The sequence below is a fragment of the Cygnus atratus genome, chromosome 4, assembly GCF_013377495.2.
Source record: "Cygnus atratus isolate AKBS03 ecotype Queensland, Australia chromosome 4, CAtr_DNAZoo_HiC_assembly, whole genome shotgun sequence".
Lineage (NCBI taxonomy): Eukaryota > Metazoa > Chordata > Aves > Anseriformes > Anatidae > Cygnus > Cygnus atratus.
In genome coordinates, this window is record NC_066365.1 from 66,375,643 (window position 1) to 66,390,819 (window position 15,177).

At 36.8% G+C, this 15,177-nt stretch overlaps 1 protein-coding gene and 1 long non-coding RNA gene across 13 annotated transcripts in view; one reads left to right on the top strand and one right to left on the bottom strand.

The window, feature by feature from the left end:
• ABLIM2 (actin binding LIM protein family member 2) overlaps window positions 1-15,177 on the bottom strand; it is a 139,816-nt gene that overhangs the window by 24,214 nt on the left and 100,425 nt on the right. For 3 of the 11 annotated variants that reach the window (XM_050710415.1, XM_035547246.2, XM_050710414.1), the window contains 4 exons: window positions 13,555-13,675; window positions 11,772-11,870; window positions 5,824-5,925; window positions 4,642-4,695 (listed from right to left, as the gene is read on the bottom strand). In XM_050710415.1, the coding sequence (XP_050566372.1) occupies window positions 4,642-4,695; window positions 5,824-5,925; window positions 11,772-11,870; window positions 13,555-13,675 (376 nt within the window). The remainder of the gene's footprint in view (window positions 1-4,641; window positions 4,696-5,823; window positions 5,926-11,771; window positions 11,871-13,554; window positions 13,676-15,177) is intronic. The other 8 variants (XM_035547242.2, XM_035547234.2, XM_035547244.2 and 5 more) reach the window with 6 other exon arrangements.
• Window positions 1,997-15,177, top strand: part of LOC118248367 (uncharacterized) — a 37,790-nt gene continuing 24,609 nt past the window's right edge. The window contains exon 1 of one of the 2 annotated variants that reach the window (XR_004778730.2): window positions 1,997-2,285. This is a non-coding gene — a long non-coding RNA (uncharacterized LOC118248367). The remainder of the gene's footprint in view (window positions 2,286-15,177) is intronic. The other variant, XR_007708214.1, reaches the window with a different exon arrangement.

Genomic DNA, 15,177 nt, shown 5'->3' on the forward strand with positions numbered 1-15,177 from the left:
TCTTTGTTACCATGATCATGAAAGAACATGTGTTTACATAGCTATACGGTGGTCTTGCACATTTGTGCCTCCTACGTTCTTCAGAAGGACAGGCAATGATGGCAAACAAGATAGGTACAAATTTAGTATTACCTCGTCATGATACCTGCAAGACAGGCTGTGTCAGTACAAGTGAGAGTGAAGGAGAGTAGGTAAGGGTGGGGTGGTCCTGACCTTCACATAGCTGCACTCATCATTTCTTAGATAAAGTAAAAGAGAACTCCCAAATTCAGTGTAACTCATTTTTTTCAACTATATTGCTCTCTGTAAGAGTCTATTATCAAAAAATATTTACCTGTTGTTATAATATCCTGTAACCTGCCAACTTCCTGAGAAGAAAAACTGAAAACTGAAAACCTACAAGATATTCACGGAATAGTTCCCAACCATTAGATATATTTTTCCTGGTCTTCTCTACCAGAGTTTTGCATCAGAGACTGATTTATAACTCAGACAGAATTTTACAGAAAGATTCTGTGCCAAATTTCATGCCATTTCAGATTACTTCCAAAAATCTGAACCCTTCTTGCCCTTGTATCACTCTGTTGTTGTGGGGAGACTTTTAATAGTATAAAACTGGAGCAGTACAATGTCTTAGTATAATTTTAAACCCATGAGAGGTTATAACAAGGGAATTGTCTGCAGTATCTTAGTACAAGAGCAACAGAAGAGTGCACAACATGCACAACAAGGCAGCCAGAAAAATATATTTATTAACAATAAAAGTAGCATGAGAATACAGAAGTTAAGGAACAGATTAGATTGCTCAGAGACAGAGGTGAGGAGGAGATCAAGTTGCACCCTCAGAAGTGCTGCAACACTGCCAGCTAGCTGGGAACAACTTTGCCCTCTCCAGTTCCCCAGCCAGCATGTTTGCAGAGGATCTGCCCTGCATCTAAACAACACAGTCAAAAGGCCACTACTATTAGCATTTCAGTGCTCTTCTGTTTCATTTTCTGGTGCCATTACACAGCTTGCATCTAGACCTTAACTGGTTTTGTCAAGAAAGTGATACTTGAAAAATGAAAAATTTTTACTTGTCATTTTGGAAATACCCATGTGTTAGAGGTGAAAATATTTCAATAACTTTTTTTTTTTTTTTTTTTCTTTTCTCAACTTAATGTGGCAAAATAAAGCTGGGTCATAAAGTAAAAACAACATTATGAAAAAACTCTGTTTTCACAGTTTGCTAATGGCATCCTGACCATGGCATTTTTCTGATATGGCAAGCTGTTTCTTTGAGAAAGAAATAATAGAAAGATGAAAAATTGAAGTGTCTACGTTGCAAGAAGGTCTTGGACCTGATTTACTGATATTTTGGGAGCATACCCTAAATCCCCAGTCAACAAGCTGTTACAGGTTATATGGATGGATCTCCTTCACACTCAAGAGAAATCCATGCAGAGAATTTGATGCATGTTTGCAATTGTTTTTGTTTCAAGACATTGATGCTTTTAAAGAAAAAAAAAAGTGGTATCCAAAGTGTTATTCAGAAATTCCAAACATTCCATGCGATTTTCAAAATAGTTAAACACCCAAGTTTTACACAGAGGTCCAGAGGAGTCCAATGAAAATCAACAGAGGCCTGCAAAGCCTGCCCCTCCCAAGTTCCTGACGTTACTGGCAGATAAATCCAAGTGGCCTGAATTTCATCAGTACTGAGCACTAGCTTCTCCAATACAAGGGATACTTGGTTCTGCTGTGAACCCTGATGTGAACTACATCTTTCACTTAGATTAGTGCTAACATTGCTGCAGAACAAACTTTTTTTTTAAAATTTTGTATTATGTTCAAATGTTGTTGAAATATCAATGCGCTAAATAAATAAATAAAGACCATGCAGGCTCCAGCATGCTTCGATTTCTAACCCCAACTCTCAGCCTGATCTCTTGTATGAACCATTTTTCCACCGGCATTTTTTTTTTCTCCATGCTGCAGCTAAGTGTTTATAATAGAAACACAGAAGCTGTAGCTATAGCAAATCTGGGGGGCACTGCTGTAACTGAAACCTTCCAAAGCCAAATGTTTTGGAAGAGCTTCTTGCACTTTTTGTTTTAAAGAACATTTTTGTGCTTGTTTGTTCAAACTTGGTCTCTTCAGCGAAGGAATGTTCTCTGGCTCCCTTTCAGCATGTATTATTTCAGTGTCCCTTTAGCTTGAGGAGCTGAATCATCAGTTGCTCATATGTTCATGCTTTAGTAGAAAGATTTATAGACCTTCTGCTGGGAGTTCTTCCAGAACAAAAGGTAAATGCTGTATTTTTATATTTTTTTTAATGGAAGGAAAGTTCATTGATCTATTTTGTTTGTTTGTTTTTGAATTAGAGTAAATTAAGTTTTGCTCCTCAGCAGAAACACAACTAGCACATATTTTCACCACATCTGCAATCCACACACTTAGAATATCTATTGTGTATAAAAGACAGTTTAAAATGTAGATCATTCTTAATGTATAGAGATTGCTGACTCAATAATTTCACTTTCCACTTACTCCAGTGATTACTAGGAACAACTCCATTGAAGTTAGTGGACATAGAGCAGTGCAAAATTGACAAAATCCAGACTTTAACTGCATATCCAACTGATTGAAAACTGATACAAAAAGCCCTGTCCTGGAAGAAAAAAAAAGCTGTTCTTTATAATTTTCTTTGCAAACCAAAAGTATCAGTAAAATTAAATGACACAGCCAGAATATAGGAGCCCTATCATCAGATTTTGTAAATTGCTGAAGCTATGTTGATTTATATCAGAGTAAGTTCTAACACTTATTTTGTAACTTTGCATTTGCTCTTTCCAAACACCACTGTAATATTCAACTTCTTCCTTTGTGAGTAGCTTCTTTTGCTCAGTTTGAGTACTTTACACTAATGATTTGTATATCTAAAGAGAAGAAAGAATTGGACAGCTTGGGCAGCCTGTAAATTTTGTAGATGACACTAAATCAAGCACTAAATCAAACAGATATTATGTTTTTCCCTTGGAGATAGCATTAGTTTGACCAAGATTAGGATACTGTGAGCAGAAAGTCTATCTAAAGTGCACTGAAACATCAGCAAGTCTGACTTTGCTCAAAACCAGAACAACCACAGAGGTCATCTAAATATTAAGGATTTCAATGTGCAGTTACTTGAGCACGAAACACTTCAGTTACAGTGAATGTATGCAGGGTGTTTCACCCAGCTGGGACATAACATTTGTCAATTTTGTTTCTACTAATACTGCTTGGATACAATGCAGTTGTATTGGATACCAGAAGTTTAACCAAAACAGAAATAAGTGTTATTTTTCATGAAAGGTAGTATAAAAATTTTAACTACATAAAAATATAATTCTTTTGACTATGCTTATTGAGCATTTTAAAATCAGCTAAAGCCCTCTGTTACAACAACGGGAAAACATTTAAAATGTATTATCCTTATTCTGATCATGAAGACAGTGATAAATCTGCAGTTTCCTGACCTTTCACTCATGGAAAGCTATCAACTATCAGTTAAAGTATGTGAGAACACATATGCGTGGTATGCAAAGTGGGAAGTCACCTCTGTGCAGAAAGTGTTGCAGGAGTTAGTAAGATGGGAGAAGTTGCTCCAACAGAGACCCATCCTTGCCATGAAGAGTGACACAGCTATCTGTATTGCTTTTATCCCCATAGTGTCTTAGGTACTGCTCACAGTGTGATGAACATCTACTTTATTCTCTCACGTCTTCAGAAACAGGGGAATAAATCATGGCTTTTGGTTTAGGGCAGTAGTACTCATGATTCTTTTCATCAGGAATGTACTTCTGCACTTCTCAGACATCCTATCACAGCATATGCCCTACACATTTGCTTCCAAAGATTAATAATGGAATTTAGTCTAGAAAAATGAATTCTGTATTACTAAGCCTGTATTACAAAGAAAGATAACTATCAAACATCACTGAGAACACAAGTAGGCACCAAAACAAAGAAATTACAGTGATGTTAATTAGTGAAATATAAAATAAATTATATAATAATAATATAATATAATATATAATAAATTATTATTTTTAAATAATAATGGAAGAATGCTGACCTTATAATCCTGTATTTTTTTTATATTTACTAGAGCATCAATGCAGATCCTCAGTCGCATAAAGCATCATATATTTCTTTCCATGGTTTGGAAACTCAGACAGCAACCTGGTTGCTGTGTCTATCAAAAGGTTTCCAATCATATCTTGCCAATGTTATCATATACTGAGTTTGTTCCTAACTGCCATGGTGTGATTACATTAGATCCCAATATTATACAGCTTGAAGAACTTGCAGATGAGAAGTAGGTATTTCATTTAGGTGTTGGACTCAATGATCCTTGTGGGCCAATTTCACCTCAGGATATTCTATGATTCTATAATATACATCAGTTAATAATAAACATTTTTTTTTCCCTCTGGCAATATAGAAGAGTTATTTACCAAAACTGGATATTCTAAGGCATGTTGTTAAAACAGGAGAGCAACTTCCTATATTTACATATTTTATACCGTCCCATAAATAAGAAAACTGCTTTTAATATCTGCTCTAAATTACCAAGACAAGTCAAAATATCTTTTTGCAATAGAGAAAAGCAGACTGTACCATGCTGTTTGTAGATAGGAGGTTTCCTATAGATGTTATCTTTTATGCCAGTGTCTGAGGAAGAGGAAAGAGAAAGGAAAGAATAAAAGAGTAAGCAAGCAGTTCAGACTATGCTGCTCATCTCCTCTCAACAACACTAAAATGCAAACACTTGAGCAAAGACTACTGATTACTTCATTGGTTTGTCATTCAGTGCTTATTAAAAGAGAATGCAGCCTTACCCATCAATTTTATTTAAAACAGTGCCTACGCCTACCTAAATAGCTTAATCCACTCTTAAGTCCCTCAAAATGCTTTCAGATACCTTGAGTGCTGCACTACCAATTTATATAGACAACAGAGAAACTGCATATACTTGTCACTATTTAAAATAAAATTCATATAATGGTAGAACAGACTACTATAAAACAGTCAACCTTGAAAAGGGACTATTTCTCCATTAATTAAAAAGACAGTATACATGGTCAGATATAGATGTTTATACTGGAAATGCCTAATATTCTAATATGAAATTCTATAGTTTGTCCATATATTGAGTTGTATGGTTGACCTGGCCTTTCAGGAATTTTTGGAAAGCCCCCAAAGCCACAGTCCACATATCATGTTGTAGAGATGTCAGATGTTACTCAGACCTACAGACCTGGGCAAATACAATTCCTAATTACAGTGTGTTCACTAATCCCAGAAGCTAAACATAATTAAACAAAGTATACCATTGAGCTTAGCAGCCAATGTGCTTAGCAGTCAAAAGCTAAGCAGTGTGAATATAAATGTAGTATGCTTGTAACTGAATGTGAACTTGAAAACAGCATAGTATGTATGCAAAGACACAGCCTCTGTGAGCTTCATGGGGGCCCAAAGTCTTTCACCAGTTTTCAAAGTCTGTATTTATGTGACTCTCTAGTTCAGAAAGTGAATGGATAAAGAAAAAAAGTAAACCAAAAAGCCTCTGCAGCTAGGCTTAATAACATTTGCCATCAACTAATGCAAATTTTTATACCTAAGAATGCAGTACTAACTCCTTTATTTCTGAGACAGTTTACAGATTTTCACTCAGTAGTCTTCTTCTTTTGAAGCTCTAAATTCACAAATTAATGGGAAAACAAACAAACAAACAACATTTAGAAGAGAATAAACAGGTGTCAGCAATTGAAGATCAAACACTAAGCAGTGAATGCCTACCTGGAATATGGAAATGTCTAGGAGCCTGCTGATAGACAGAAGATGAAGATTTGCTGTCTGAGTACATGGATAAGCTTGGAGTGCTCCGACCACTTTCACTGCCTCCAAGGGGAAGAGCAAAGAAAGCAGATAAAAGAAAAAAATGGAAGGCAAAGTAGAGTATTTCAAGCATAAAAGCTTGTTCAGAATGACTTGTTAATCCAACAGTTTTAAATAACTGGGAAACCATTTTCAGCAAAGTGAATTGGCTCAATTAACAAACATCTCATCAACAATTAATATCTGATAGATAATATCAGATTAAATTGCAGTCTTGAATTAAATTGCAGTCTCTCTTTGAAACTAAAGCTCCTCTTTTAAAAACATCATAATGAACAAAATAAAAGGATGAGCACATCCACAGTCTTGTAGTATGTTTTGCATAGTTAAGTGAGTAACCTATCAATCAAGATTTTGAAAAGTTTAATGCTGTGGCTCATAGCCTTCCCTTAAAACTAGTAATGAAATTATTCAGTACTGTTCAAAATATCTCAAAGCAGCACTAGACCAAAAAACAGATGTTACAGTTAAGTCAAATGCTCCTGCATATATCAGTGACAAAACTAGATGTTGAAATTTTTCCTAAATCGCAAACATTCCCCACAGATAACATGCCACAGCATTTTATATTTATGCAAAGTTGGATTATCAAGTCATAGACCTATAATGCCATAGTCACTTGACAAAATTTAAAGACATATATAACATTGATCGGTATCAATTTTTCCACTTGTTTTGTCAAATATTCATTAAGTACCATTCATTTCCTCTTAGTTTATTTCCCCGAAGCACACTCTATGGCATTATAGTGCAGCTTGGCAAACAAAAAAGTAAAGCACTACTTTTCTGGGACTTGTAAAATCCAATTAATTTACAGCACTTTTAAGCAACTGGAAGCCAAACATGACATTTATTCTAACATAAAAGGGCTGTTAATTTGCTGTTGTTATTTTAGTGCGGATGGAGCACAAATTTAATGGATAGTAATAATGAAATTATAGCAAGATTTTTTCGGGAAAGGAAGTGCAGCAGTTCAGAGCGCTAGATCTATAACTGAGTTCTGCCTTCAGGGAGTGGAAGTTTTATAACCATAAAACCACTGGATTGCCATAACTATCTAGGCTATGCCCACAGAGGGCGTATCTGCTGAACCCTTGCCAGATTTCTGTTGACTAGCAGTGGTGTATGATCAATGGTCTGTAGCCAAACATGGCCTGGACATGCACCACTGAAATCAATAGGGTAGTGTTACTGAGTTCAACGGGAGCAGAAGCAGGCCAGATGAAATCATGATGATACATTAAGTTATCCATTCTAAATTCTTATTTTCACAGTTGGTGAAAAATTGAAATTGAAAACTATTTGGCTGTTAACACTGCATACTCAAGAACAGTGATTTCCAGTTGGAATAGGGCCACAAAGCTCATCAACTCTCCTGTGAAGACAGGCTGAGAGAGCTGGGGCTGTTTCACTCAGAGGCTGGTGAAGCAGTTGAACAGGTTGCCCAGAGAAGCTCTGAATGCCCCATCCCTGGAGGTATTCAGGCCAGGCTGGATGGGGCTTTGGGCAACCTGGGCCAGCGGGTGGCATCTCTGTACATGGCTGGGGGGTTGGAACTAGATGGTCTTTAAGGTCCCTTCCAACCCAAACCATTCCTTGATTCTATGAAAATATAATCAGAACAGGTGAGAAATTGAAATTACAACTGTGGGCAGTGGTGGCCTATGGTCTTTCCAAAAAGTAAGGGAAGAATTACAGAATTACTAAAAATCTGGTACACCACAATCAGTTTGCAGTCAAGTTGTCTTCAGTCAAGGAACCAGACAGTTATTCAGTTTCTTGATTCCCACTTTGCTCTTGGAAGAAAAGCAGTGGTGACAGGTTTTCACTGTGCATTTATTAATTCCTTCTTTCTTTGCTGCTTGCCGCTGAGATGCTTGGCCATCCCTTCTAAGCAAGAGAAGCCTCAATTTCACTCCAAATTTGAATACAAAGAGCAGTGGTAGTTACTTACTTAAGTGAATTTCCTGACAACTCCAATAACCTTAAAAATCTTCTAATGTTATTCAACCCAAAGTGATGTTACTATTGGAATTTTTTAGTTTAAAAAGAAAAGGAAAGTTTTCAAGTGATTTTCACAGAGTATTTATTCCTCATTTACTTAAAAATTAGCATGTTATTAAAAACATATTCATATATGACCTACATGAAAAACCACTTCAGTGAGCACCAGTGACCCCCAGGTGCTGGCATTATACACCCATAAAGTCATTCTTCAGGGGTAGGGTGTCAGTAACATATTCAGGGAGCCAGAAGGAAGCATTAATTAGGGTGAATAAACTTGCAAGAAAACAGGAAGCAAAAGTACCAGAAAACAACAAATCTGCAAACTCCTCTATGTAAGCATCACCTGCAAGGAGCACTTAGCAGAGTGATCACCTCTAATTTGCTTGAAAGGGAAGAATTATGGATGGAATGGGGGAAAAGGTTCTTCTAGCAGCCCACTCGTACAAGTTGATGTATATTTAAATTATATTTAAAATTCTGCCACTGATTTGGACAAACACAAAAGAATAGTTGCATTTCACATTATGCATATGAAAATAAGTATTTAATAATAAAGAAAAGTGAAGATATGGGTAGAAAGTTCACATGTTGAAACTCCAGACACTCTTCTAATCTAGCCTATAATAAGTCTCTAAAATAAGACCCTGCCAAGACTTTGTCTCTTTCAAGGTTTGCCTGGTACACACTGAAGAACTTCAAATAAGGTCTCTGAGAAAACAGAACTACTGGACAGAGCAATTTTTCAAACCCTTGGTTTTGTCTTCTGCCACAAGCAGCTGCAGGATGTGATCTGATCTACTGGTCACTCTGTAGAGTGAAAAACCAGAATCACAAACTATTCCCTGGATTTTGTTTAACTTGGAAAGAATCTGGAAAAGTTTACTTTGAACTTCAGCATCAACCACAAAACCCTTGTGTCTTTTGGCTGCGGAGAGGGTAGGCTGCTCTTTTAACCTTGTGTGTTTTTGTAGACAACTGACCAGAGCTCAAACCATGCTTCCTTTTTCATAGTGCTTAAGGGACTGTCAGGAAAAGTGCAATATTGCTTATACCTCCTTCCTTGTTGGCTTTTATCTTATCTGGTAGGATGAGAAATTTGATAACATGTTACATTAAGTGCTGTCTAAGTTTCCTGACTTGGGTTTGAACAACAAGCAGATACCACTGGCCAAATAAAGACGTCAGAGATTACTCCTAAAACTGGATCCTTCAATATCTGTTGGCACATGGTGCATTAAACTAGACAAAGTTTTTTGAAGTCTAATTATGAACTCTCTCCAAGTTTTCAAAGCCAAATAAATGGGCTTTGGAAGCTGGCAAGATGCTTTCCACCGTGTTTCAAGTAAGCATTTTTTCACTGGGGCTTAAGCACTGACTTTATGTTCACTGACTCTATGCTCACTGACTCCATCAACTCAAGAGGAAGAGTTATACCAAGTGTATGTACTCTGGAGATCACATACTATGGTTCTCAAGGGCATGAACTGTGATGCTTTCTTGATGAAAGACTGTTACAGAATTTATCTTGAAGATATTTTGAAGGCAGAAATTCTTAAAAGGAGGAAAAAAAAACACACAAGTAATTTATCTGCATGATAAAGAGCAGCTCATCGTATTACTCTTCATGGAAGCTAGACTACTTCTACAGAAAGTGTACTGAAGAAAGAAGAGAAACTCAGTTATCTTATTTCTGTTGGAAAAATGATGAACCATGTAGCTTTTGGGAAGAACATGATACAAACTCAGTGAAATCAAAAGGAATATTTTGGCAGGTTTTATTTTTTCTTAGGGTAGTAAAAAATCTGTGAGCCAGAAGTTTAAAGAAAAATTTTTATTATGATTGTGGACAGCTAGTTTTACAAAGATTAGTTCTATTATTATTAACCAGTGTATTATTTTTGGATTTAATCAAAGTTTGTTTATTTATTTATTTAAATTAGTTTGATTTCGCTTTTTAAAAGCTGAAATGGCAGCAATAACCTTGGTCTGGATACAAAGCACAGAGTCCTACAACTCCATTCTTCCCACACTAACCATTTTGAAGAGAAAAAAATAGTACATCAACACTCTGAAAAGACTTCTCCAGATAAGGAAAAAATGCAGTCTTCAACTCAGAGAAAAGAATTCAGAGAACTTGAAGAGGATAGGGCAAATCTTCAGACTCCTTTCAGGCTGAGACATTAACTCAGTGTAAAGCAGTGGATAATCTATACAACCTCTGCAGGGCTCAGAATTACCTATAAAGAAGAATTATAAACATGCTTGCCTGCCTCGTAGGAGTGCTGTGAAGCATTATAAATTACTGCTTGCAAGATATTTTAGCTTCTTGATAAAAAGTGTTGCAGAATTGCAAAATATTATAATTTTGATCACTCTACTAACAAATGTATGGGCAAAAACAGCTGCCACTTGAGGATTTCTTCCTCCAAACATCAGCAATAAGTAATTGCTGCTGCTCTGAGCAACAGCAGGTAGCATTGAACAGAAACTCATTTTAGCAATAGTGCTGCTAAGCAACTGCAAGCTTTTGAATAAGAGCTTTCTGTACAGTGAAATCAGGCAATGCAGCACAGTGATGAGGTTTTCTTACTCAGTACATCACGTTGGATACTATTGTCCAAATTTAGAGGACACAGAAAAAAAATGTTCAGGCAGTGCAACAGGTGTGTGTCAGCCTTCCAAGAAATGCAGGTGGGGGTATGTGTTTGTGGGTGGGAAAAGAAGCTTTGCAGGTAGACTTTAAAATGACAATTGGTTTAATCTCATCAGCTTTTTCTTCCAGAATTTTCTCTTAAGGATCACATTTGCAGCACTTAAGTCTGATTCTGTTCCTATTTGTGGTGGTGAAATTCATCTGACTTTGAACAGAACTGTTTCTGGATACATTAGAGACTAATCAAGATGCATTAGTTATTTTTTCCAAAGGCAATGAGCATCTGCAATTGATTTGAGTTTGTATCTCAGACCTATTTGTAAATCTGGTTCCTGCAGGGGTCACTTCCTTTTCTGTAAAGGTTACAATGACAAGGAGAACAGTTCTGCTTTACTAAATCAAATGGTACATAAGAGCTGGGGAACAGGCACTGAAAATGTTTGCCATTCAAGTCTCCTCCACGCTCATGTTGTTCCTGGAGAGGACAGAATCAGGGGAAGATACGTGGTAATTGAATATCTTCTCTTTCTTATGTTTAAGTAGCTAGCTGAAAGAACAGCGTTTGCCTGAAAGGCTTAAGGGTATTCCTCATTACTGTCTCCTGTCTGCAACATGGAGTTCATTAACAGTTAATATCCAATGCAAAAAAATGTAATGGCAAGGAGACTAGTCTCAATTACTCTGTTTCAAAATACATGGCACAGATTATTTGCTAATCAGTGCAACTATATTGATTTAACCAGTTTATCTGGAAAGATTTCTGGTAATGCTGCAAATAATAATAATAATCTCTAAATGAAAGTTAGAAGGTTAAATAACTGATTGTCTGATGTTGGATCCAACATATAAGCTTGTTATAATACTTACTTAGCAACACCAAAATAGGGCAAACATAAACATTGTATCTTAGAACAAACAGGATTTAAAATTATTTCCCTCTCTCATTTTCATCATAAAATCTATTTCCTTTGAAAAACACTTAACACTCACTGAAAATAAATAAATAAATAAATAAAACAACTCATACCCACTCATTTCTTAAAACTACACAATACATCAAGAAAGCACTTGCAAAAAATTAAGACAAATTTTATCCAAGTGGAAGCCATGCTTGCACAGACAAAAAAAGTGAAACACATCTGAATAAGTCTACAGTATCACAGCACGGTTTTGCATTCCTGGACCTTACCTTTGAAGAAAGGGATGTAATGATGTCTGAATGTAGATGTAGGGCTTGGGTGTTGGGGCAGGGAGATGCAGCTACTGGTACCAAGACTCTGAGTACCAGCTGGGGGCAACAGAGAGTAAGTGAAAATAAACTATTTAGTTCACTTACTGAAAGCCACAAATTACAATGCCATCCTTTCTTTTCAGGAACATTTTCCTCCTGATGCTTCAAAAACATATACTTTATATGTAAGATTTCATCTTTCTCTGGTTATGTCTAAAAACATCACAGTGGCCATACTACGTGGCTGGCCATGGACAAACGATTTCAACAGAGAGTTATTGTATGAAGCCTTGATAATGTAATGCATCAGAAAATATTCCAGAAAAGGAACCACAAAAAGCATAGCTGCACTCAGGGAAATTCTGCATATTAAAAAAGCTGCAAGAGGGAATGATATATGCTTATAATGGATCTAATGAAATGAAATGGGGAGAGCCTTGTCTGTGATGAGAACTGTTTTACAAGTGGGTCCAGTTCTCACTGCTGTCGGTGCATACTGGTAGGATTTAGTCGACAATGTACCAGGACACTCAAGTGCATGGCTAATTTAAGCACTTGAAGAAATGTCCTGGAGTTGTTCCAGCTCTGAAAGTCATACATGTAATTAAATACTTAGAAAAATATTCTTAGAAGTCACTTTCTTTGTTTGCTTTGTTGTAACAACCTCCTGATAATGTATTTGGAGGACAAATAGACAACTATTAAAAATAGCAATTATGACAACTAAATTTTCAGTGAAGCTGTATGACATTAGAATTAATTTGGAATTTCTTTCATCTTTGCTCCTTCCTTTAATAGTGTGCAGCTAAGCTTAGGTATGACACAGCTGCCAGACCTTCAGCACAGACTAATCTTCCCTATCTCTAATAGATCTTTGATCCTCAATCTCATCTTCACTTTACCAAAGACTTTACATAGTACAAATAATTTCTGTTTCTGTTACCCATACAATTTTTATTTCCATTGGAAAGATTAATAATTCCATATTTTTTTCTAAACTAGTTTATAATTATAATGTATCCCCAATGAAACTGGTAGACACTGAGAAAACAATAGAAATTTTCTGAATTTCTGTGTTTTCAGCTCAGATGATGAAATGGAGAAAAATTTGAATGAATTTTGAGCAATTTGGTTGATCATTCTAAGGATAAAATTCTGTACAGTGTCCATTTAGGAATGGGCATTAGTATGGAGCATCCATGCAAAGATCAAAAGAGGGTGATCCCTCCTCTTTGTGCAGAAGAACATCAATAAACATTGCTGACAGCTTCTCATCTAAAGCAATCTGGACTTCAAAAACTAGTCGTTAGTGCCTCTAGTTGCTCCTCTAGCTCTTGCAGTGTGGTGAGGAGAACCACCACGGACCATAAACCTGCAGTACAGAAGGGACACAATATCACCTGAGCACCCTCTTGGCTTTGTGCGCATTCACTGGTACTATGCTGAACCATGAAAGAGCTGTGGATTGAATATGAGGAAGAATGGGACCAGGATTAAGTCTGTTATATCTTCTGCTAACAGATACATAAAATAAAGCTTTCTAGATGCCTGTTTTCTTTTTCTTAGTTGTTTATACCTGAGGAATTTTCTCTTTCCTCCCCATGGGACAATCTGTTCACGATAAACAAAATACTAAAATGAACTACGCCTCCACCTAAAAAACCTGGAGTCTACCCTGCCTACAGCATGAGACAAAGTAGGGGAAAAATCTAGAGAACAAATAGGGCTGATTCTCAATTACCTGGTCTGCTGTAATGCTGAGGAGAATGGGACGTTGGAGTGTAGCGACCATAACCCAGTGAGCCGGCAGAGCTAGGACTTGATGTCCTGTACTGTTTGAAAGATCTGTCATCTTGGTCACCCTGAGAGGAAGAGAGGAAATCTATCATTAGGGAAGATAAATCACTTCCAAAGCAGGCAGAATATGCCATTTCACATGTTTCTGTGCTGTGTAGATGGAACTTGATGCTGTTGTAATGCTCCATGCAATCCCAATGAAACAAGGTGGCTTTCAGCTGTAAGCACCTCAACTGCTGTATGACCAAAGGCGCTCTGGAACTGCCAAGATTCACAGAATGGTCGTGTTCACAGGAAAGTCAACACATACATGAATTTAAAACAACAGTATCATTTGACAAGAACATAACACTGTAGAAGTACTGTTTCAGGGCAGTATAATTCGCTACTCTCTTCCACCTTATGTAAAGGTTTAACATACATGGGTAGGTGGAAGGTGAAATAAGGCTAGCGTGATAGTACTATGGTCACTTTGTACCCATGTAAATGGCTGTACAGTATAAGGGTCACAGACAACACAATATCAACACTCGCTGGCTTTACTACATTGCAGAAACTACTGTGTCTGCTGTATAAATTGTCCCAGCACACTGTACTACAAGCAAAACATGGTCATTATTAGCTAGGTAACCTATAATAAATACTCATATAAATATCATTAGAATTAACACTGCAAAATTGTACAATATATAACCTATTTCCCCAAAAAATCCTTGACTTCAACTACTTAAAACCATGTACACCCATGCAAAGCCCCTCACTTTCTATAGCTAGTTAAATTACAATTGTAATTTGCAGTGTCTTAACGGTAAAAAACATTAAGTAATGAATTAGATAAGGAAATGACTTTCTGTCAAATAGCTACAAAAGCAAATTCAATTTTCTTGTTTAAGACAATTGAGGAATGGCTTCAGTTAACTTCAGATTAGAGCAAATCAATGTAACCTACAGATGCTCCCTTATGGAAAGTGCTATTCCAAAAAATGCTACCCTCCTCCTATTCCAGTAGGAGTGAGTGAAGAGCATGCTATCCCATAGTAGGTGTTAGCCACTTGTCATGAATTTTGGGACATCTTCAGGCATCTGTAATTCCCACTGGATCATTCATCATTTAAACACACAGAAGGTCCTAGTTGGCCCATCATCATCTTCCAGATTCCTATCAGGACAACTTAATTATATCTGTCCATTCATCTTTAGATTCTTCCTGCCTGCAGTTTCCAATTTGGCTGCTCTGGGACTATCCTTGACACTGGGGATGTACAACATCATCTCAGTCACCACTTTCTCTCCTCTGGCTGAAGTGTCCTCTGTTCCTTCCACGTCACCCCAGACTCAGTGACTGCATTTTCAAAAATATTGAAGATCAGTTTTGCATACTAGTAAATAGCATTATTGCTTAAATATCCATTTCAAAGTCAGAAATTATCCAAGAAAGGGAGAACAACAACTGGCGCCTTCCCAAGCACGCGGCATTCCACAGGCGTTCTGCCACCAATTCCTCCACACTCAGTCTGAAATGTTTCCCCCTCTATGTAGCTATATTCTTTAATACTCATTCTAACCC